The 21,947-nt window shown below is 41.1% G+C and overlaps 1 protein-coding gene across 1 annotated transcript in view; it reads left to right on the top strand.

The window, feature by feature from the left end:
- The window catches only part of LOC112628890 (cytosolic carboxypeptidase 4), a 157,414-nt gene that overhangs the window by 70,560 nt on the left and 64,907 nt on the right, over nucleotides 1–21,947 (top strand). Inside the window, exon 5 of the mRNA XM_025392211.1 lies at nucleotides 16,572–16,609. Coding sequence (XP_025247996.1) covers nucleotides 16,572–16,609 — 38 coding nt within the window. The remainder of the gene's footprint in view (nucleotides 1–16,571; nucleotides 16,610–21,947) is intronic.

Here is a 21,947-nt window from a genome sequence, read left to right as displayed (position 1 = left end):
CTGGTAACCACTAATCTACTTTCTGTCTCTATTCCTCAGCGTTTTGTGGGTAGCTCATGTAAGTGGAATGAATTGCACAATGTTTGTCTTTGTGTAAATGACAACATTTTGAAATGCTGGTTGCATTCATGCTGGAAGGTGCTAAGCCTTGGTACCACATATAGCCATGTTACATCTCAGTCATACAGGACAGATAACGGTCAGGTTTGTCTTCACTGTGCTCTTTAACTGGAGCAAAATCAGATACGTTTTTGTTCATCTATTGAATCAAAAACTGTCTGCTGGGTGCCTGCTCTGTGCTGTGCATTGAGATAGGATATTACATCTTTTCTTTTGTGCTGCCAGATATTTCAAGAGTGGATTATATCATAGGCATATTTGACTTATAAGAATTCAACTAAATGTGTGATATAGTAAATATTCTATTATAGTCAAATAGCAAACATTCTGTATAATTCTATTTTGCATATATATGCTTAATTATATTCTTTACTCATTATACCTATATATATACATATTACAGTATAGGATTATAGTTGTACATCCATGTATAATGTACTTTTTGAATTGTTTAAGGAAGTTACATCATTTTAAGGGTATGTTTGCCTTAAGTGCTAACTTGAGAGTCACCTCTATGTAGAAAGAGATTCTCTTGTTTATGAGAACTTATTGCAATCCCAGTCTGCTCCTTTCCCCTCAGACATTAGCTTTTTCCTTCCCACTGCTGGGGATTCCCAAATGCTTTTGTGTGAGGCTTGTCCTGATGCTGTTGCTTGTGAATTCGGAAGCACTTCAAAACCATTTCTCCTTTGCAGAGTCTCTGCTTGTGACAAGCCCGGCAGAATGGAGCCCTCCCAGCCTCGATTGCAGTGCTCTGCTCCTGGTTCCATCTTAGGCAGTAGCCACCCTCTGTCACACTCCCTGCTGAGTGTTTGTAACCAAACCAGTCTGAGATCTGGGTTTCATTTTCCCTTATAAAAATTTGCCATGATTGATGAGGATTCCTGCATCTGTCTGTGACAGCATCTGGATAGAGTTGTAGGGGAGGAGGTTCTTTGTTTCCAAAGAGAAATGGACAAGTTCCATCCTAGGCACAGGATCTGGTTCCATTTCTGCATCATATGTTTATGCTTTTTCTTTCCTTTTAGCATGCAGGAGCCATCTAAGTTTCTGTTTCTGTTTTCTCCTCTCTCCCTTGAAAATGGTGATTTGCAAGATCCATGTGTTACCACTTGCCTTGGTCACCTGGCTCTGTGTGTGTGTGTGTGTGTGTGTGTGTGTGTGTGTGTGTGTGTGATTTTTATCCATCCTGCTAGACCCTCTCAATCCTGGCAGGAGGCCGGCCCTGTAGCAGATGGTTTTCTAAGCAACATGTTCAATCCCTTGCAAAGGTCCTTCTGCTTTATCCACCTGTTATTTGGCTAACTCCTTTGGGTTTTCACTTTCTTTTCCGCTGCAACAACCCCTTGTCCCACTGCAAACTCTAGTGAGGTTCTAGATTAAATTCTAGGGCCACCTTCTTCCTTCTCTCTGAAATTTCCCAAGAAAAGCTCACTAGTGCCAGTGCTCAATGTGGTGTTGGACAGCAGGTGTGAATTACCTGACATTGGAGTGAGAGAGATGCCCAGTGAAGTTCCAGATCTGCTGCTTTCTAACATGGCTACTTCAGGCAGGTTGAGTTACTTTTTTAGTCTTCTCATCTGTAAAATGGTGATTGTTATGAGAAGTAACTGAGCTAGTATTTTCTCAGCAATCTCATAGCAATCTCTCAAGAAATCCCATTAGTTCTAAATTTAAAACATATCCATGTGCTTCTTGAGATCACTCCAATTGTACCATGAAGAACAGTTTGAAGTGAAGGGGTCCTAGAGTGGATATGGATACATCATTTTGGTGGCTATTGCAATAGGTGAAAAATGATACTTGTGTGATTTCTATTTATTTAGATCTTTAACAATATTTTTTAAAGTGTTCTCTGGTTCTCAGTATAAGAGGATGTCTTTTGTTAAATTGATTACCAGGAATTGTATTCTTTTGCTGCTAAGATTAGTGGGATTTAAAGAAAATCGTTTCTGAATTTTCATTGCTAATGTATAGAGATACAATTGATGTTTGTATGTTAATCTGTTATGGCCACCTTGCAAAACTTGTTTATTAGTTTTAATAGTTTTTAGTGACTTTAAGATTTTTCTGTACCCAAGATCATGCCATCTGCAAATAGACATAGTTTTATTTCTTATTTTCTAACCTACATGTCATTTATTTATTTATTCATTTATGCCTAAGTGCCCTGGCTACAATCTCCAGTATAATGTTAAGCAGAGGTAGCAGAATATGTGTCTTTATCTTATTTCTGATCTTAGGGGAAAAGCTTTCAATCTTTTGAGGTAGCAGAATATGTGTCTTCATCTTATTTCTGATCTTAGGGGAAAAACTTTCAATCTTTCTTCATTAAGTATCATATTAACTGTGGATTTTCTGTAGGCCACTTTTTCAGGTTGAGGAAGTTTTCTTTGATTCCATCTTATTGAATAATTTTGTAAAAAAAATGTGATGGATTTTATCAAATACTTTTCCTGTGTTTTGAGACGATCAGTTATTTTCAAATTCTTTATTCTATTAATATGGTGGGTTACTACATTGACCGAATTTCAGATGTCAAACCAACCCTGCATTCCTGGACTAAATCCCATTTACTCCTGTGTGTAATCCTTTTTACTTGTTGCTGTGTTTAGTTTGCTCCACATGGCTTTCTACTGGTCTCTGGCGTCTACTCTTGTCTTCCTAGAGTCCTTAAAAAAAAAAAGTAGAGTTGTCAGAGAAGTCTTCTTAAAACATGCTAAATCATTGCTCAAAATCCAGTAGAGAATCCTCCACTTACAGTGAAGCCAAAGCCCTTATAGTACCTACCTCATCTCAGTCCTGCTCCACTCCTGTCATCCTCAACTCTAGCAGCCCTGTCCATCTCACTGTTCCTTGAACAGGTCAGGGCTATTGTCACCTTACAGTGTCTGCACTGGCTGTCCCCTCAGCTTAGCAGATACTTCTCCTGATAATTGCATGACAACCACTTCCTTTCCATATTTTTGTTTATATGTTGCTTCATCAATGTGATCTACTCCAGCCAACCTTTAAAAACTTGTAACACATTCCTGTACAGCTGATATCTTTACCTTATTATTGTTTTTTCTTTTTTTCTCATGGCATTTATCACCTCTAAGAATACTAATTTACTGTACTTTTCAAAAATACTTTTGTCTATTAGTTATTCATTTTAATTCCCTCAAACATAAGCTCTTTGAGTGTAAGAGTCTTTTGTTTATCAATTTGTCCTGACACATAGGAAGTGCTCAGAAAATATTTATTGAATAAAACAATAATATTACTAAGGCTCTTAGAGCAGTGCCTAGCTTTTAAAAAAGGTTAAGCAAACATTTGATGGTCATCTGTGTTCATAAGACTAAGTGGTAGGGGTAGAATAGTACAAAACAAAACATGTTTCCTATTTTCTGGAGCTTGTAGAGTGGAAGAGGAGATAGACATTAATAAAACAATCACACAACTGAGTGAATAATTGCAAACTAAATTGTGCAATGAGAAAAGAGGAAAAAAGGATGAGTGTACCTAACAGAGAACTCTAGGGGTCAAGGGAGTCTTTCTAGAGGAAATGACATCTAAGTTAGGATGTAAAGGATAAAGTATGAGATACAGGTAAAGAAGGGGAGAAATTCCCGAGCATTTTAGGCTGCAGCATTAGCAAGGTCAAAGGACAAGTCATGGGAACATGCTCTAGGTCTTGGAAAAAGGACAGGGGGGCAGAGGTATAGACAGCAAGAGAAAGTGGTGTGGGACAAAGCTGGAGAGGGTGGCAGCTGCCAGATTTGGTAGGGCCTCCTGGCCCATGTTTCAGATTTGGATTTTCATCCAGAGCAAGAGTGGATGTGGGGTAGCAATGTGAAGGTGCTCAAATCAGAGCTTCTGATTGAGAAGACCACTCTAGATGCAGAGAACAGCTTGAAGGAGATATAGAGCGGATATGGATGGATTAGTTTTGGGGCTATAGTAGTAGTTGGATGAGAGATATTTGGGTGATTTTAATTTATTTAATTTCTTTTTGCTTTATTACATTTTCTAATATACCTAAGGAGTAACCTAGGAAGTTAAAATATATATTCCAACCAAGGACCAATAGCTCCAGAAATTACATTTCTCATTGAAGTACCAGACCCTCACATGCTTAGGCTAGGGTGACAACAGCAGAGATCAAAGGGAATGGACAACTTAAGAGCACTCTAGTAGTTGTGAAGTGGTGTTTGAGGAAATGATGAGATCTAGGTGGAAAGGGCAGGTAGTGTTAAGGGTGCATGTTCAGCTTCTGGAAAGATAGTATTTCCACTCTCTGAAAAGGGAAAGTCTGGAGAGGGTCATGTCTTGGTGAAGTGAATGTTAGGTTCCTGGTACCTGGATGCTAAAGATTGAAGAAGCTTTGGGTGGGGGACAAGCTCTCAGGTGGCCCCCCCCATGATCCTCACCTCCTGCTGTTTATTCCTTTATGTTATTTCCTGCCCTTGAGGATGGAAAAGAGCTGCAACTTGTTTCTAATGCACAGAATATGGCAAGGTAAGGACATGTCATCCCTGGTCACCCCTGTGATTATGTTACATAATTGTGTTATAAGAGTTCATTGCATACATACTCTGTATAGAAACTCTCCTCATTGATGAAGTAAGCAGTTATGTTGGGGAAATCCCCATTGTGAAGAATAGTTGGTGACTTGTAGAAACTGCACATAGCCTCTAGGAATGCAAAGAGGTCTTACTATCTGTTGATACAGCAAGCAGGCAGTGTCCTTAGCCCTGGCACTGCAAGGAAAGGTATTTGGCACAAGAACCTGTTTGAGCTGGGAAACATCCTTCCCCAGCTGAGTCTCAAGATGAAGACTCAGCCCTAGCTGATGCCTTGATTGTAGCCTTGTCAGACCCTAAGCAGAGGATCCACCTAAGCTGTGGGATTCCTGCCCCACATAAACTGTGAGATAATACAAGCTGCTACAATTGTGGCAACATTACACTGCAATTGATAACTAATATTGGTGGCACTTGCTATATTTAGGCCATCTGTGCCACAGAATATTTGACTTCCAAGAGATAGTTCAGTCCTGTGTTTCCTCCATGTGCCCAGTGATAGGAGCACATTTTTTTCTCCAGTGACCTCTCCTGACTGGTGAATGACGACCCTTCAGGCTCATTGCCTACAAACACATATACAGAGATAAACCCACTTCCTCACTTGGTACCCATTCCACCGTCCATGAGCCAACAATGGCGTTCAAGTTATTAGGTTGGTGCAAATGTATTTGTGGTTTTTGCCATTACTTTAAATGGCAAAAATTACGTTTGGACCAACCTAATAATATTACATTTCAGGGGCTGTAGTATGATGTTTAACTTAATTTAATTAGAATTTTACTTTATCTCATTGTGGTTTTGATTTGCATTTCTCTAATGGCGAGTTATGATGAGCATTTTTTCATGTGTCTATTGGCTGTATGAATGTCTTCTTTTGTGAAGTGTCTGTTCATATCCTTTACCCACTTTTTGATGGGGTTGTTTGATATTTTCTTGTAAATTTGTTTGAGTTCTTTGTAGGATCTGGATATTAGCCCTTTGTCAGATGAGTAGATTGCAAAAATTTTCTCCCATTCTGTAGGTTGCCTGTTCACTCTGATGGTAGTTTCNGCCTTGTAGTATAGTTTGAAGTCAGGTAGCGTGATGCCTCCAGCTTTGTTCTTTTGACTTAGGATTGTCTTGGCAATGTGGGGTCTTTTTTGGTTCCATATGAACTTTAAAGTAATTTTTTCCAATTCTGTGAAGAAAGTCATTGGTAGTTTAATGGGGATGGCATTCAATCTATAAATTACCTTGGGCAGTATGGCCATTTTCAGAATATTGATTTTTCCTATCCATGAGCATGGTATTTGTTTGTGTCTTCTATTTGTTTGTGTCTTCTTTTATTTCACTGAGCAGTGGTTTGTAGTCCCTTTGAAGAGGTCCTTTACATCCCTTGTAAGTTGGATTCTTAGGTATTTTATTGTCTTTGAAGCTATTGTGAATGGGAATTCATTCACGATTTGGCTCTCTGTTTGTCTGTTAATGGTGTATAAGAATGCTTGTGATTTTCGCACATTGATTTTGTATCCTGAGAGTTTGCTGAAGTTGCTTATCAGTTTAAGGAGATTTTGGGCTGAGGCAATGGGGTTTTCTAAATATACAATCATGTCATCTGCAAACAGGGACAATTTGACTTTTCCTTTTCCTAACTGAATACCCTTTATTTCCTTCTCTTGCTTGATTGCCCTAGCCAGAACTTCCAACACTATGTTGAATGGGAGTGGTGAGAGAGGGCATCCCTGTCTTGTGCCAGTTTTCAAAGGGAATGTTTCCAGTTTTTGCCCATTCAGTATGATATTGGCTGTGGGTTTGTCATAAATAGCTCTTATTATTTTGAGATGCATTCCATCAATACCTAGTTTATTGAGAGTTTTTAGCATGAAGGGCTGTTGAATTTTGTCAAAGGCCTTTTCTGCATCTATTGAGGTAATCATGTGGTTTTTGTCTTTGGTTCTGTTTATATGCTGGATTATGTTTATTGATTTGCATATCTTGAACCAGCCTTGCATCCCAGGGATGAAGCCCACTTGATCATGGTGGATAAGCTTTTTGATGTGCTGCTGGATTTGGTTTGCCAGTATTTTATTGAGGATTTTTGCTTCGACGTTCATCAGGGATATTGGTCTAAAATTCTGTTTTTTTGTTGTATCTCTGTCCAGCTTTGGTATCAGGATGATGTTGGCCTCGTAAAATGAGTTAGGGAGGATTCCCTCTTTTTCTATTTATTGGAATAGTTTCAGAAGGAATGGTACCAACTCCTCCTTGTACCTCTGGTAGAATTCGGCTGTGAATCTGTCTGGTCCTGGGCTTTTCTTGATTGGTAGGCTATTAATTATTGCCTCAATTTCAGAGCCTGCTATTGGTCTATTCAGGGATTCGACTTCTTCCTGGTTTAGTCTTGGGAGAGTGTAAGTGTCCAGGAAATTATCCATTTCTTCTAGATTTTCTAGTTTATTTGAGTAGAGGTGTTTATAGTATTCTTTGATGGTAGTTTGTATTTCTGTGGGATCGGTGGTGATATCCCCTTTATCATTTATTATTGCATCTATTTGATTCTTCTCTCTTTTCTTCTTTCTTGGTCTTGCTAGTGGTCTGTCAATTTTGTTGATCTTTTCAAAAAACCAGCTCCTGGATTCATTGATTTTTTGGAGGGTTTTTTGTGTCTCTATCTCCTTCAGTTCTGCTCTGATCTTAGTTATTTCTTGCCTTCTGGTAGCCTTTGAATGTGTTTGCTCTTGCTTATTTAGTTCTTTTAATTGTGATGCTAGGGTGTCAATTTTAGATCTTTCTTGCTTTCTCTTGTGGGCATTTAGTGCTATAAATTTCCCTCTACACACTGCTTTAAATGTGTCCCAGAGATTCTGGTATGTTGTATCTTTGTTCTCATTGATTTCAAAGAACATCTTTATTTCTACCTTCATTTTGTTATGTACCCAGTAGTCATTTGGGAGCAGGTTGTTCAGTTTCCATGTAGTTGAGCGGTTTTGTTTGAGTTTCTTAGTCCTGAGTTCTAGTTTGATTGCCCTGTGGTCTGAGAGACAGTTTGTTATAATTTCTGTTCTTTTACATTTGCTGAGGAGTGCTTTACTTCCAACTATGTGGTCAATTTTGGAATAAGTGTGATGTGGTGCTGAGAAGAATGTACATTCTATTGATTTGGGGTGGAGAGTTCTGTAGATGTCTATTAGGTCCGTTTGGTGCAGAGTTGAGTTCAATTCCTGAATATCCTTGTTGACTTTCTGTCTCGTTGATCTGTCTAATGTTGACAGTGGGGTGTTAAAGTCTCCCATTATTATTGTATGGGAGTCTAAGTCTCTTTACAAGTCTCTAAGAACTTGCTTTATGAATCTGGGTGCTCCTGTATTGGGTGCATATATATTTAGGATAGTTAGCTCCTCCTCATGAATTGATCCCTTTACCATTACGTAATGGCCTTCTTTGTCTGTTTTGATCTTTGATGGTTTAAAGTCTGTTTTTGGCACAAGTATACATATGTAACAAACCTGCACGTTATGCACATGTACCTTAGAACTTAAAGTATAATAATAATAAATAAATTAAAAAAAAATAAAGTCTGTTTTATCAGAGACTAGGATTGCAACCCCTGCTTTTTTTTGTTTTCCTTTTGCTTGGTAGATCTTCTTCCATCCCTTTATTTTGAGCCTATGTGTGTCTCTGCATGTGAGGTGGGTCTCTGAATACGGCAAACTGATGGGTCTTGACTCATTATCCAATTTGCCAGTCTGTGTCTTTTAACTGGATCATTTAGTCCATTTACATTTAAGGTTAATATTGTTATGTGTGAACTTGATCCTGTCATTATGATATTAGCTGGTTATTTTGCTCACTAGTTGATGCAGTTTCTTCCTAGCAATGATGGACTTTACATTTTGACATGTTTTTGCAATGGCTGGTACCTGTTGTTCCTTTCCAAGTTTAGTGCTTCCTTCAGGATCTCTTGTAGGGCAGGCCTGGTGTTGAGAAAATCTCTAAGCATTTACTTGTCTGTAAAGGATTTTATTTCTCCTTCACTTATGAAACTTAGTTTGGCTGGATATGAAATTCTGGATTGAAAATTCTTTTCTTTAAGAATGTTGAATATTGGCCCCCACTCTCTTCTGGCTTGTAGAGTTTCTGCCGAGAGATCTGCTATTAGTCTGATGGGCTTCCCTTTGTGTGTAACCCGACCTTTCTCCCTGCCTGCCCTTAACATTTTTTCCTTCATTTCAACTTTGGTGAATCTGACAATTATGTGTCTTGGAGTTGCTCTTCTTGAGGAGTATCTTTGTGGCGTTCTCTGTATTTCCTGAATTTGAATGTTGGCCTGCCTTACTAGGTTTGGGAAGTTCTGCTGGATGATATCCTGCAGTGTTTTCCAACTTGGTTCCATTTTCCCCATCACTTTCAGGCACACCAATCAGACGTAGATTTGGTCTTTTCACATAATCCCATGTTTCTTGGAGGCTTTGTTTATTTCTTTTCACACTTTTTTCTCTAGACTTCTCTTCTCGCTTCATTTCATTCCTTTGATCTTCAATCGCTGATACTCTTCCAGATGATTGAGTAGGTTACTGAAGCTTGTGCATTTTTCATGTAGTTCTTGTGTTATGGTTTTCATCTCTATCAGTTCTTTTAAGGACTTCTCTACATTGGTTATTCTAGTTAGACATTCGTCAAATCTTTTTTCAAGGATTTTACTTTCTTTGTGCTGGTTACGTAGTTCCTCCTTTAGCTCTGAGAAGTTTGATCGACTGAAGCCTTCTTCTCTTGACTTGTCAAAGTCATTCTCTGTCCAGCTTTGTTCCGTTGCTGGCGACGAGCTGCATTCCTTTGGAGGGGGAGATACGCTCTGATTTTTTGATATTCCAGCTTTTCTGCACTGCTTTTCCTCCATCTTTGTGGTTTTATGTGCCTTTGGTCTTTGATGATGGTGACGTACTGATAGGGTTTTGGTGTGGGTGTCCTTTCTGTTTGTTAGTTTTCCTTCTAACAATCAGGACCCTCAGCTGCAGGTCTGTTGGAGTTTGCTTGAGGTCCACTCCAGACCCTGTTTGCCCGGGTTCTGTCAGCAGAGGCTGCAGAAGATAGAATATTGCTGAACAGCGAGTGTTACTGTCTGATTCTTGCTCTGGAAGCTTCATCTCAGGGGTGTACCCCGCCGTGTGAGGTGTGAGGTGTTGGTCTGCATCTAGTGGGGGATGTCTCCCAGTTAGGCTACTCAGGGGTCAGGAACCCACTTGAGCAGGCAGTCTGTCCATTCTCAGATCTCAACCTCCGTGCTGGGAGATCCACTGCTCTCTTCAAAGCTGTCAGATGGGGGCATTTATCTCCGCTGAGGTTTCTGCTGCTTTTTGTTTAGCTATGCCCTGTCCTGAGAGGAGGAGTCTGCAGAGGCAGGCTGGCGTCCTTAAGCTGCAGTGGGCTCCACCCAATTCGAGCTTCCTGGCGACTTTGTTTACCTACTTAAGCCTCAGCAATGGTGGGCGCCCCTCCCCCAGCCTCACTGCTGCCTTGCAGTTAGATCTCAGACTGCTGTGCCAGCAATGAGGGAGGCTCTGTGGGCGTGGGACCCTCTGAGCCAGGGGCGAGATATAATCTCCTGGTGTGCTGTTTGCTAACACCCTTGGTAAAGCGCAGTATTAGGATGGGTGTTACCCGATTTTCCAGGTGTTGTGTGTCTCAGTTTCCTTTGGCTAGGAAAAGGAATTCCCTTCCCCCTTGCACTTCCCAGGTGAGGCGATGCCTCGCCCTGCTTCAGCTCTCACTGGTTGGGCTGCACCCGCGGAGCAGCGCCAACTGTCTGACACAACCCAGTGAGATGAACCCAGTACCTCAGTTGAAAATGCAGAAATCACCCATCTTCTGTGTCATTCATGCTGGGAGCCGGAGGCTGGAGCTGTTCCTATTCGGCCATCTTGGGCACACCCACATCTTTTAAGTTTTTCTTACGTATGTTTATTGCAGCACTATTCACAATAGCAAAGACTTGGAATCAACCCAAATGTCCATCAGTGACAGACTGGATTAAGAAAATGTGGCACATATACACTATGGAATACTATGCAGCCATAAAAAAGGATGAGTTTGTGTCCTTTGTAGGGACATGGATGCAGCTGGAAACCATCATTCTCAGCAAACTATCACAAGAACAGAAAACCAAATGGGAATTGAACAATGAGATCACTTGGACACAGGAAGGGGATCATCACATACCAGGGCCTGTCATAGGGTGGGGGGAGGAGGAAGGGATAACATTGGGAGATATACCTAATGTAAATGACCAGTTAATGGGTGCAGCACACCAACATGGCTCATGTATACATATGTAACAAACCTGCACATTGTGCACATGTACCCTGGAACTTAAAGTATAATAATAATAAAAAAATTTTACTTTATCTTACTCTTCACATCATCCCGTGTTAGATCTTATACCTGCTTTATAGATGAGAAACCTATGAGATTCAGAGAGATCAAGTAAACTCAGAACCCAGAAGCAGAAAAGAGGCTGCTCCAAGCTTCAAAACCAAGCCCTCTACTTCCTAATTTAGCAACTCAGTCCTGCCACTCAAAGATGCCTGTGACTTGCTTCTCCTTGAATTCTTTGTCTTTGTCTCCATGACCACCATTGAACATCTAAACCCACTTAAACTGTACCAAACTGTGCTGTGTAGAATCTTGAGTCAAACAGTGGACTCAAGCTGGACAAGTTGTTTGCTTCATTGGCTCTGTGATGTATGAATCCTCTGACCTTGCACCAGTCATCTAACCTCTTGATCTCCACAATCCTTATTTGCAAGATAAAAATATTGCACAGAGAGATATTTTAGATTCTTTCTAGAATTATGTTAAAAGTAAAGAGATGACTTTAGGAGCACTAGATTTAAATTCACCCAGAGGTAGACCTGTAGCTAATGCTGCCTCTTATTTTTTTTAGATGGAGTCTCACTCTGTTGCCCAGGCTAGAGTGCGGTTGCACAATCTCGGTTCACTGCAACCTCTACCACCCAGGTTCAAGCAATTCTCCTGCCTCAGCCTCCCGAGTAGCTGGCATTACAGGTGCCTGCCACCACGCCCGGCTAATTTTTTGTAGTTTTCAGTAGAGATGAGGTTTCACCATCTTGGCCAGGCTGGTGTTGAACTCTTGACCTTGTGATCCACCTGCCTCAGCCTCCCACAGTGCTGGGATTACAGGCATGAGCCACCGCGCCCAGTCAATACTGCCTCTTGTTAGCTGCTGAACCTTGGGAAGATTATTTACCTCTTTGTGAACTGCATTATTGCTGTTTGTAAAACAAGACTAATAATTTCACTCTCTAGCATTCCTGTGAAGATCAAATGTGATGTATAATGATGTATATGGGACATTAAATTGCTGCTTGGCATTTATAGGGGCTCCCTAAATAGGGGTGATAAATATTCAAGACTCTTTTTTAATGACTCTTAAAATTTACTTCAACTTGAAGACGTAAATTGAACTGTGGCAGTTCTGTGGCTTTTTGCTAAAATCTTAAGAGGATATGTACAAATTTGCCAGTAGTTTAAACTTAGCTTTTTCTGAAGAGGAGAGTGAAAGTGAACCGTGACCTCTGGAATCTTAACTGAGTTATCCTATGGTGTGAAAATAGATAGGATGGGGGCCATTCCACGTTGCCTTTGGCTGTTGTTGTAACTCTCTTGGAGCAAGATGTTCTGCAAAAATTTCTGAAATGATTCTTTCATTGATGTAAACACAGGGACACCCAGTTGGAGGACATTTTGGCACTTCTATTTTCTATCTCCCCCGCGCATCCCATAGGGAAGCTCAAACAATGGGGGATGATGGTATGAGTTTAAACTTTAAGAAAACAGTGCCCTCCTGAGAAGTCCTCTTCAGGCCGTGCACGGTGGCTCATGCCTCATACCTGTTATCCTAGCACTTTGGGAGGCCGAGACAGGTGTCTCACTTGAGGTCAGGAGTTCGAGACCAGCCTGGCCAACATGGTGAAACCCCGTCTCTACTAAAAATACAAAAATTAGCCAGGCATGATGGTGCATGCCTGTAATCCCAGCTACTTGGGAGGCTGAATCAGGAGAATCGCTTGAGCCCAAGAAGTGGAGGTTTCAGTGAGCCGAGATTGCACCACTACACTCCAGCCTGGGGTACAAGAGCAAAACTCCATCTCAAAAAAAAAAAAAAAAAAAGAGAGAAGTCCTATTCTATAAAATTATAAAATGAGTGCAGCTACCGGAACCATGGGTGTCAGATGCGCACATCCAGCAGGAGGCAGTCTTGCACTCCAAAGGCACTAACTATGGGCCCCCAGTTCATGCACTCAATCATTGGGCTTGGCTCCTAGGAGTGGAAGTAACTGAATGCCTTCTTAGTTGTTTAAGTTTTAGCAGCTTAAACTTTTGCTTTTTGTAGACTTAGCAGTTGGTTGACAGAGTAGTTGCCTCGGCTCTGATAGGTTTTACTTCTTCATGCTTTGATGTGGGAGTAGACAAATGGCAGAGCAGCAATACTCAGAGTGGACCAGTGCTGTAGATGTGTAACCACTGAATAAACCAAAAATAAAGAGCCTCTTGGTGACATGCACATGAGTGACTGGATGTCTGGATCCTGGGCACCACATGTGGAGATCAAGTGCTTTCAGTTTGCTCATTAGTTGATTTCGGATGTTTATTCTTATACAGATCTTGTATGGACACTACATCCTAAACAACATCTTTACAAACTTTTTTTTTTTTTTTTTTTAGGAAAGCTCTTATATCACATTCCCAGTAGGTACACATGTGTATGTTCGTGCATTGAAATGAGAATTTCTCAGATCACTGCTAACCTTTGCTACATGAGATAACTCTGATATATTGAATTTCATTTTGTTTTCTTCTATTTCATTAAAAAAATATAGTTGATACCTATAAAACGACTTTATAATGCTGTAATGCACTAGTGGGTCAACATTTGCAGTTTGAAAAACAGTGTGCCTAGACAGTCTAGTGACGTTCAGTTTTCAAACTAATCATCCCAAGGTCTCCTCATATTTCCTCAAATGTACATCTTCTGACTCCTTTAGGGGTTTCCTACCCTCTAGTGTTGATGCTTTCCTGGGGCTGCCCTCTGTTCTGCTCTTGATTGAATTTCCTCATAAGTATCACCTGCTTGCCTGGCTATGACGATCATTGCTGCTGTAGTGATTCATAAATGTATATTCCCAACTGTGGTTGCATTCCTGAATTCTATATGATGCTTCCAGTAGCATTCCAAACAGTTTCATGTAGCCTTCTGTTGTACCCTTCATCTTGAACTCAGCATCAAAATCAAAATCATTATTTTGTCTAAACACTGCAACTTCTCTTCTTAGTCTATTAATGGCTCTCTTGTTCCCCCATCTACCTAGCCTAAATATTCCAGGCCGTCACTGACTCTTCACTTTCCTTCGCCCTCCACAGCTCAGCTTTCCTCAGCTCTTGTTATTTTTTTGCTCACAACTTCTCTCTCACGTTTCAATTTTGACACCACATCATCTCGATTAAAAAAAAAAAACCAAATGGCTTCTCATTACCTACAGAATTGAAAGTGAACTCTTTAGGGTATGGGACTTTGGCCTCAAATCTTATCTCCCTCATTGCCCTAAATGTGCCCTTTGCTGCACTAAATATTGATCCCCGACTTATACCCTAGGAAGAAATAAATCTTTTCAAGTTTCTCAGGAATGAGCCTCCATTTTTTTGATGAATGTGACACTTATCATGTGTTTCCTGCTGTATAATGTCACCTTTTGGATTAATATTTATTTAGTTTAGCATGTTATTAGGTACTTTCTAGAGAGTTGCGATCTGGGAGTCACCTTGAATTGCCCTCTCAACATCGAAAGAGTAACTAAGCCTTATTGATACTGTTCCCTAAACCAGTTATCCTAAAACTTTCATGTGCATATAAATTATCTGTTAGAATAAAGATTCTGATTCAGAAGGTCAGGGATGTGGTTTGAGATTCTGCATTTCTATTTGGCTTTCAGAAAATGTGAGGCTGCTGGTCAGAGAGCCACCCTTTGAGTAGCAAGATTCAAATGTGGCTTTAACCCATCCCTTCTTCCTCCATGCCACTTTTTGGGTTTGAGACCTTATTATTGCTTATTCTCCTAACTGGTCTGTCTGCCACCTGACCCTCCCCACCTCTAGTCTGTCTCATAAAACTATTATCTAATGGATCATTACCTCATTTGTGAACTTCCTAAAACAAAAGTGCAATGGAAATTAGAAATGCAGTCCTTGGAGACCTGGCCCGTGAGCCAGGATTGGGTTAGGAGCCTTGCTTGGAACATCCTTATTCTTTTCCTGTTTCCATGGTTTCCTTCTCTGTTAATTCATTTTGGCGAAATTAATTTGGCTGTTCTGCTTTTCCCAAAACACTGATTTTCTTTTTGCCCCAGCCCAAGCCAGGCCCCATGTACTATGGTGCCTAGATTTTTCACACAACTTGAATTTCGAGAAACACCTTCCATGTGTTCTGTCTTAAAGACACCATTGCCAAAACTCTGTGGGATTCAACAACAGTGAGACTGAAGAAGGTGAAAGTTGCTAAGAGGAAAACCATTTGAAGGATAAATGAAGTAGTCCTTCCATGAAAGCTAGCCTCCCCTCTTTATAACTACCCTATGGTCATTTTGATCTCGCTGAGCTGGGGTGTCATCCCTGTTGTGGGTTTGCACAGGGGCCTGTGAATTTCAGGTTTTTGCTCTTGCAGAACTGCCTTGTAGGTTAGAGGGAGCAACGCTTTCACACGTACTGCTTTTCTATTGTATTTTAATTTATATTTATTCATTCATTTATCTTCCTTTTTACTGCTGGCTCTGTTGTTCAGTATTAGCTAATATATTGCAAAGTGAACTTTCATTGACCAGGCAGAGGCCAGGGTAGGGCCAGTGAGAGAGAGATTCTGGAGAACAACAGACGGAGAGGAAGCAGAGGTGTGCAGTGAGATTCCTGGGTTTGGGATCCCAGTTCTGCTGACTTGTCTGTATAGTCTTAGAAGTGTGATCCAGCCTCTTTGTCCTGCTCCTCCAATCCTGAGAGAGGTGGTGGAAACAGATTACTGCTTAGCGGGCCTTAAGGACAAGTTACTGGGGCCACACAGAATCTTCTATTTTTTGAAAAAAGCAAACACAACTCCCCTCCCTATAATTATACCACACTGCCCTCAATGCCAGTGAAGTTTTCCTCTGCCCTGTAGGTAGATTTTTGTGTGACCTTCTCAGAAGCAGGAAACATATTGAAAAATCAGTAGTATGTGGGTCAAAAAGTATTTTTCATTCTCATATGCGTCCCTTTGTTGCAAAGACTGTGACATTCCTCCGTGGAAGAAAGCGATGAATTTGGAAGAAAAATCCCAACATAACTATTTTCCACCCTAAGGAAATAGCCTCTCTTTCCAATGTGTGAATGCATTTTCCACTGCATCCCCAGGGGTATGAGTGTTTCAAGAAGTTTGCACTGTGCTGCTACATTCACTAAACTCCCAAGCCCCACTCCTTCCCAGACCATCCTCCAGAGTCCCTGCATGTTTCCAGAAATAAATCAAGAGACTGACAAGAGCTCTGCCTGATATGAATAATAGAAAAATGAACCACTCTGTGCAAGGAAGTTGGTGGAAGATGGGAGGCAAGCAGGGGAGAGAAAGAGATTTTCAGCAGCAGAGGGGACCTCAGAGACCCATCTGTAAGATGGACACTTCGCTCAGCATGATTTCTGCATTTATGCCTATTTAATGGTCAGCAGGGCAATCAATAGATTGCCTGTTACCTGGTTAATCATGGGTCTGTTGAGGGGTGGCAATGGGCATGCTGGCTGTGGGATCCATGGGCTGACAAAAAGACCATTGAACGTTGACTGTTACTTTTCTTTCTCTTTCCCCAGGGCAGCCACTGAAGTTTTGGCAGTGTTGCTGAAATCCAGTAAGCACCTCTTTTGAAGGGTGGTTATTTCCTTCCCCTCTGGGTTTAATGAAAGATACCCTCTGGTCCCCATGGCACTTTCTTTTTTCTTTCTTTTTTTTTCATGAACTACTATTTCTCAAGCACCTATGGCTCATTTCTGACCTTGAAAGCGATAAAGTCATGTCCTGGGTCTTTGGGGTAAGATAGAGAATATTATGGTTGTTCCAAGTACATGACCACAGAGACAAAATAAATATTATCCATACATAATGCAACCAAGACAACGGACCCTGAAGGGGATATATTGTCTACTGTGGACCTGGTGGATCCTCCACCCCTGTCTAACAGAGCCAGTAGTCCCTAAAGATTGTTGGAATAAACTCCACGTTCCAGTGGAAGAAAAGATTTTGGCTGGATGGAGAGCAGTATTCCTGTATTTGGTTCTCAACTCAGCTGAGCTCATGAGTCTATTATTCTTGGGCAGGTGGAGTGTTGGGAATTGCTTGGACAATGTTGATGCTGATAACAAATTTATATTTAAAAGTTGACTCTTTTCTCAGTTACTTGAGTGATTGCAAAATAATAGCTCTGGGGTTCTGAATAATTTGAGGATTTTTTTTTTGCCTGGTAGCCCTGGCCTAATTACATTGGGAGCCAATTTCATGTGTGCAATATAGTAGGAGGCACAATGCACTTGGGAGGGAAGAAGTCTTAGCTTAATGTTTTTACTCATTTTTTCCTCCTTACCTCTTCATCTATTTTAATTTGGCACCTTGGAAACCAGCTGCTTCAATTGTGATATTTGTTTCTCTACAGGGAGCCTGAGGCCTGTGGGTAATAGGTGAACTTTAATAAAACTTTTAAAGAAATAAATAAAAATGAAAACACTCTCTTCCCCCTCATTCATATATCTCTGTCAACTATGAGCACAGAGAAAGAGCCAAATCACATGCTGTTTCCCTTTACAGACTTAGAAAAATTGAAGCTTGAATTCATTTAGTTTATTCGAATTTGATAGGAGACACAAGTCTGTCCACAGCTTAAAGACCTGCAGGTAGAATGGAGGTGGTAAGAGCAGGATGGGGGAGTGAAGAGGAAGGGGTTACGAAGCCCTGGAGATAGGAAGGGATGGAAAAGTGTTACCTGTGGGTTCTGGGGAGAGGACCATTCATTCTTCAGACTGAACTTGCTTCAGGTTTGGCATCTCAGTTCTCATTATTTATCTGCTCCCTTGGTTGCTCCCAAATGCCCAGTGTTTGATGCAGCAGGGTGAGGGAGTGTTGAATTGCAGGAGGAAAAGATGCCGAGAGCAGCCTGGTAGGCCAGCCTGTAAATGTCATGCCTTGGGAAAGAAGGTATCTCTCAAATCCCCCCAGCCCAGCCTCGGCCTGGAGGACTTGATGTTTCATGGGAAGGGAGCCCAGAGAGCTGAGTAAGGCTGGCTTACTTTCTACACACACACTTTCCTTAGCTCTTGAGCTTAGGGTAGAGCATCTTGATATAAATCGTACCTACTTAGATGTGTAAACCTCTGAAAGTAGTCTTATGTCAGTTGTTAACTGTATTGATCAGAAACATAATGCCTCAGCCCAGGAAAAACCAATAGCCAGTGCAAACATGGCTTGATTCAGGTTCAGACCATGTAGCTAGGTTTTCAACATACCAGCCATGCCTAATAGGCTGAGTATATGGTGCTGGGGCTCAGCTTTTAGAATTTCTAACTTCTTCTTTCCCTTCAGAGCTTAGCTCAGATATTGCCTCCTCTGAAAATCCTTTCTCTGACTACCAGAACTTGGATGCCCCTCCTCAATGCTCTTATAGGCTCTCCCAACTCAGACTTGATTACATTATGATGAAATTGCTATTGTCTGTGTCTTCCAGCAGACTGCAAGCTTATGAGGGAGAGTGTCATCTGTATTGATCATTGTATTACTTGCCTCAGCACAATGAAGAGCCTGAAAATAAATATTTGTTGACAAAATTTTTTGTTTTTTTTTTCATTTTTTTAAAAATAATTTTAAGTACTGGGATACTAAATTTTTAAATGAATACATGATTTGTGATTTCTCCCATGTGTAAAAATGGCAGTACTGCCCCCTACTACCTGAATCTAACATCCATGCATAGAACCAATGATCTAAACATTCGTCATTCTCGTCTCTATTTACCTGTTCTAATAGGTTAGTGGAGAACTGCAATAGCTTGCTGTCCTCCTCATATAAAACGGGTTTTAGTGTCTCATTAGGAGGATGTATAGCCTATTTGCTAATTGTGCTGAGCTGTCTATACATCTCTTGTGTTACTTATAACACAAGAGAGTTGGATGAGAGGTTCTCTAACATTCTTTCTAACACTAAATACTCAGCCTTAATGTGTATCAGGGTTTCTCAATGTACCATTGGCATTTTGGACAGGATGATTATTTGCTGTTAAGAGTCTGTTGCAGGAGCAACATCCCTGGCCTCTACCCACCAGATGCCAGTATCATGCCTCAGTTATAACAAACAAAATTATCTTCAGACTTTGCCAAATATGTCCCCCCGGGGGGTGAGCAGCAAAATTACCTCTTGTTGAGAATCACTGATGTGTATTTGGGCACACACATGAGCTGAAGCTCATTCAAAGTTTCAAAAGACCCCTTCCCAAATACCTTTATTGATATTTCCAAGAAATGTGCTTCTTGCATAATTAATGTTAAATTCCTCAGTATCAGCATCATTCATATGGGTTCATAAGAGGTAAGAACACTGAAGGCAGACTGTCATTGTGAGCATTTTACAAAGTACTTGGGAGGGAAACAGATTCTAGAGGATCTTGAGGGTCTGAGAATGAGGAGGGCAAATAGATTTCATAATGAGTAGGAAGTCCAATGTGTGAGTTGAAGAATTCTGAGATCATGTTTAAGCTCAGCAGGAAAGAGGACTACATTTAAATAGCAAAGTCTGTCAATGGATTTGGGGAGAAGTAATAACAGCATGTCAGGCAGCTGCCATCTTTGTTTTACCAGCCTATCGAAAGTATTGCATGGCGTGAAGTTATAGATGGTACCACCATTCTGATGATGCAGGGGTTGCTGCAGGGCATACAAGTGTTGTGGACTTTTCTATTTGCTTTACATTGCCTATATGTCATGCATAGTTAAGACCTGATATGGAATGTCTTTTGATTTGGATCCCAGAGTGAGTTTGCCTCAGCTGAACTTAAATTCAGGAAGTCAGTTTCTGTCTAAAATTCAAGACTTCACCATCTGACACTGATACATGGGAGCGTTTATGTAAGCCTTTAGCTCCTAAAGGCACACTCCTTTTAGCTGGTGATTATTATGACCTTGATCTTTGCTTGTCAGTGAGTATAAAAGTTGGCCATTGTAGTTGTTCTCTGTAATTGCATCACAAAAGGGAGAGAATTCCCTGATCTAAGTAAAGCCAGGAGTAAAGAGCCACTACTTTGCGGGGAGAGGGGGCAGTCAGTGGTCCTGTGACAGTAAACACTAGGGTGGGTTGGAAATCTGAGGTCACTGTGGCACTATCAAGTAGTGACAGGCAGAGACCATCCCCAGGAAAAGCAGAACTGCGGGATCAGGGAGACTTGGAGTCCACCCACAGTAACCACAGAAAGCAAGGGGAAGATCACCTGTGTTGCATTTGGAAGATCTCATTATTGAGCTTTCTCTTTTATCAAGTAGCCACTGCATGAAAAACCAGTGTAGAATATGTGGGTGATGGTAAAAGAGAAATGAACCAAAACACATTTCCCATCTCTTTCTCCTGAGCAATAGCAGGCAAAATAAACCTGGAAATCCTAGGCCTCTTCTCCAATTATCACAGCAATTTGGGATCCTACGAATTAAAAATCATTGCTTACTCAAGGTTCCTTTCTGTGTCTGTGTAGGCTGGAATGACCTAATCCAAATCCTATGCCTTTCCTTGTGTCAGTTCCCTCTTCTCCACTCACATATGCACAAACCCCACCCTAAATTGTCCTGTGTTGAAAGCTTTGCCTTTTTATGCTTTATCCTACCTGAACACATTTAGCTTTTTATTCCTGAAATGTAGTAAAGCATTAGTTAGGAAATAGTGCTACTTATTATTGCTGGCGATTTTTTAAATATAATAAATCAAAACAACATGTCCTTTGTTTTTCACTCCATATTGGTCTGTTCTCACACTGCTATGAAGAAATACCTGAGGCTAGGTAATTTACAAAGGAAAGAGGTTTAATTGACTCAGTTTTGCAGGGCTGAGGAGGCCTCAGGAAACTTACAATCATGGCAGAAGGGGAAGTAAACATGCCCTTCTTCGCATGGCAGTAGTAAGGAGAAGTGCCAAGGAAAAGGGGAAAAAAACCCTTATGAAACGATCACATCTCATGAGAACTCACTATCACCAGAACAGCATGAGGGTAAATGCCCTCATGATTCAATTACCTCTCACCGGGTCCCTTCAATTAAAGATGAGATTTGGGTGGGGACACAGCCAAACCATATCACCCTTTCTTGTCATCTGCCTTCATTCTGCCTTTATCTCATCTCTTCCTCTACCCCTACCTTCATCTCTGTCTTTCCTCTTTTTTCCTCTTCCTTTTCACTGTTTCTCATTTCCTTGTCCACCTTTCCCTCTTTCTTTTTGCTTTCTCAATTACCTTCCATAAGCATTAGACATAAATGCATTTTTGAAAAATTGTGACCCTGGAAGTGGCACTTGAGTAAGCGTGAGGCAAAGGGATTATGCCTGATTTGTACTGGCTCCAGAAATGAATCTTCAAATAGTGTCTTAGCATTAACCTTGCTGTCCAGATTTAAAGGTCATATTCTTGCAACAAGAAAACACCTTCTGGTTCAGGCCCTAAAACTTAATAAGGGAATGATGAATCTCTGTCAGAACACTCTCCAATTTAAGAATTAGCATTGGGCCGGGCGCGGTGGCTCAAGCCTGTAATCCCAGCACTTTGGGAGGCCGAGACGGGCGGATCACGAGGTCAGGAGATCGAGACCATCCTGGCTAACACGGTGAAACCCCGTCTCTACTAAAAATACAAAAAACTAGCCGGGCGAAGTGGCGGGCGCCTGTAGTCCCAGCTACTCGGGAGGCTGAGGCAGGAGAATGGCGTGAACCCGGGAGGCGGAGCTTGCAGTGAGCTGAGATCCGGCCACTGCACTCCAGCCTGGGCGACAGAGCGAGACTCCGTCTCAAAAAAAAAAAAAAAAAAAGAATTAGCATTTAGAGGAGTCTGGAAGTTTGCAGAAGTTGGGGCACAGGAACAGGAAAGCAAGTTAGCAAGGAAGAGAGAAGAAAAGAGGGGAGGGAGAGATGTAAGAGAGCTAATGGGAAGTTTGGCAGGAAGTCGAGACTTCTCA

The sequence above is a fragment of the Theropithecus gelada genome, chromosome 7b (assembly GCF_003255815.1).
Source record: "Theropithecus gelada isolate Dixy chromosome 7b, Tgel_1.0, whole genome shotgun sequence".
Classification (NCBI taxonomy): domain Eukaryota; kingdom Metazoa; phylum Chordata; class Mammalia; order Primates; family Cercopithecidae; genus Theropithecus; species Theropithecus gelada.
Note: the sequence above shows the minus strand (reverse complement) of the source record. Positions and strands in the feature narration are given on the sequence as shown.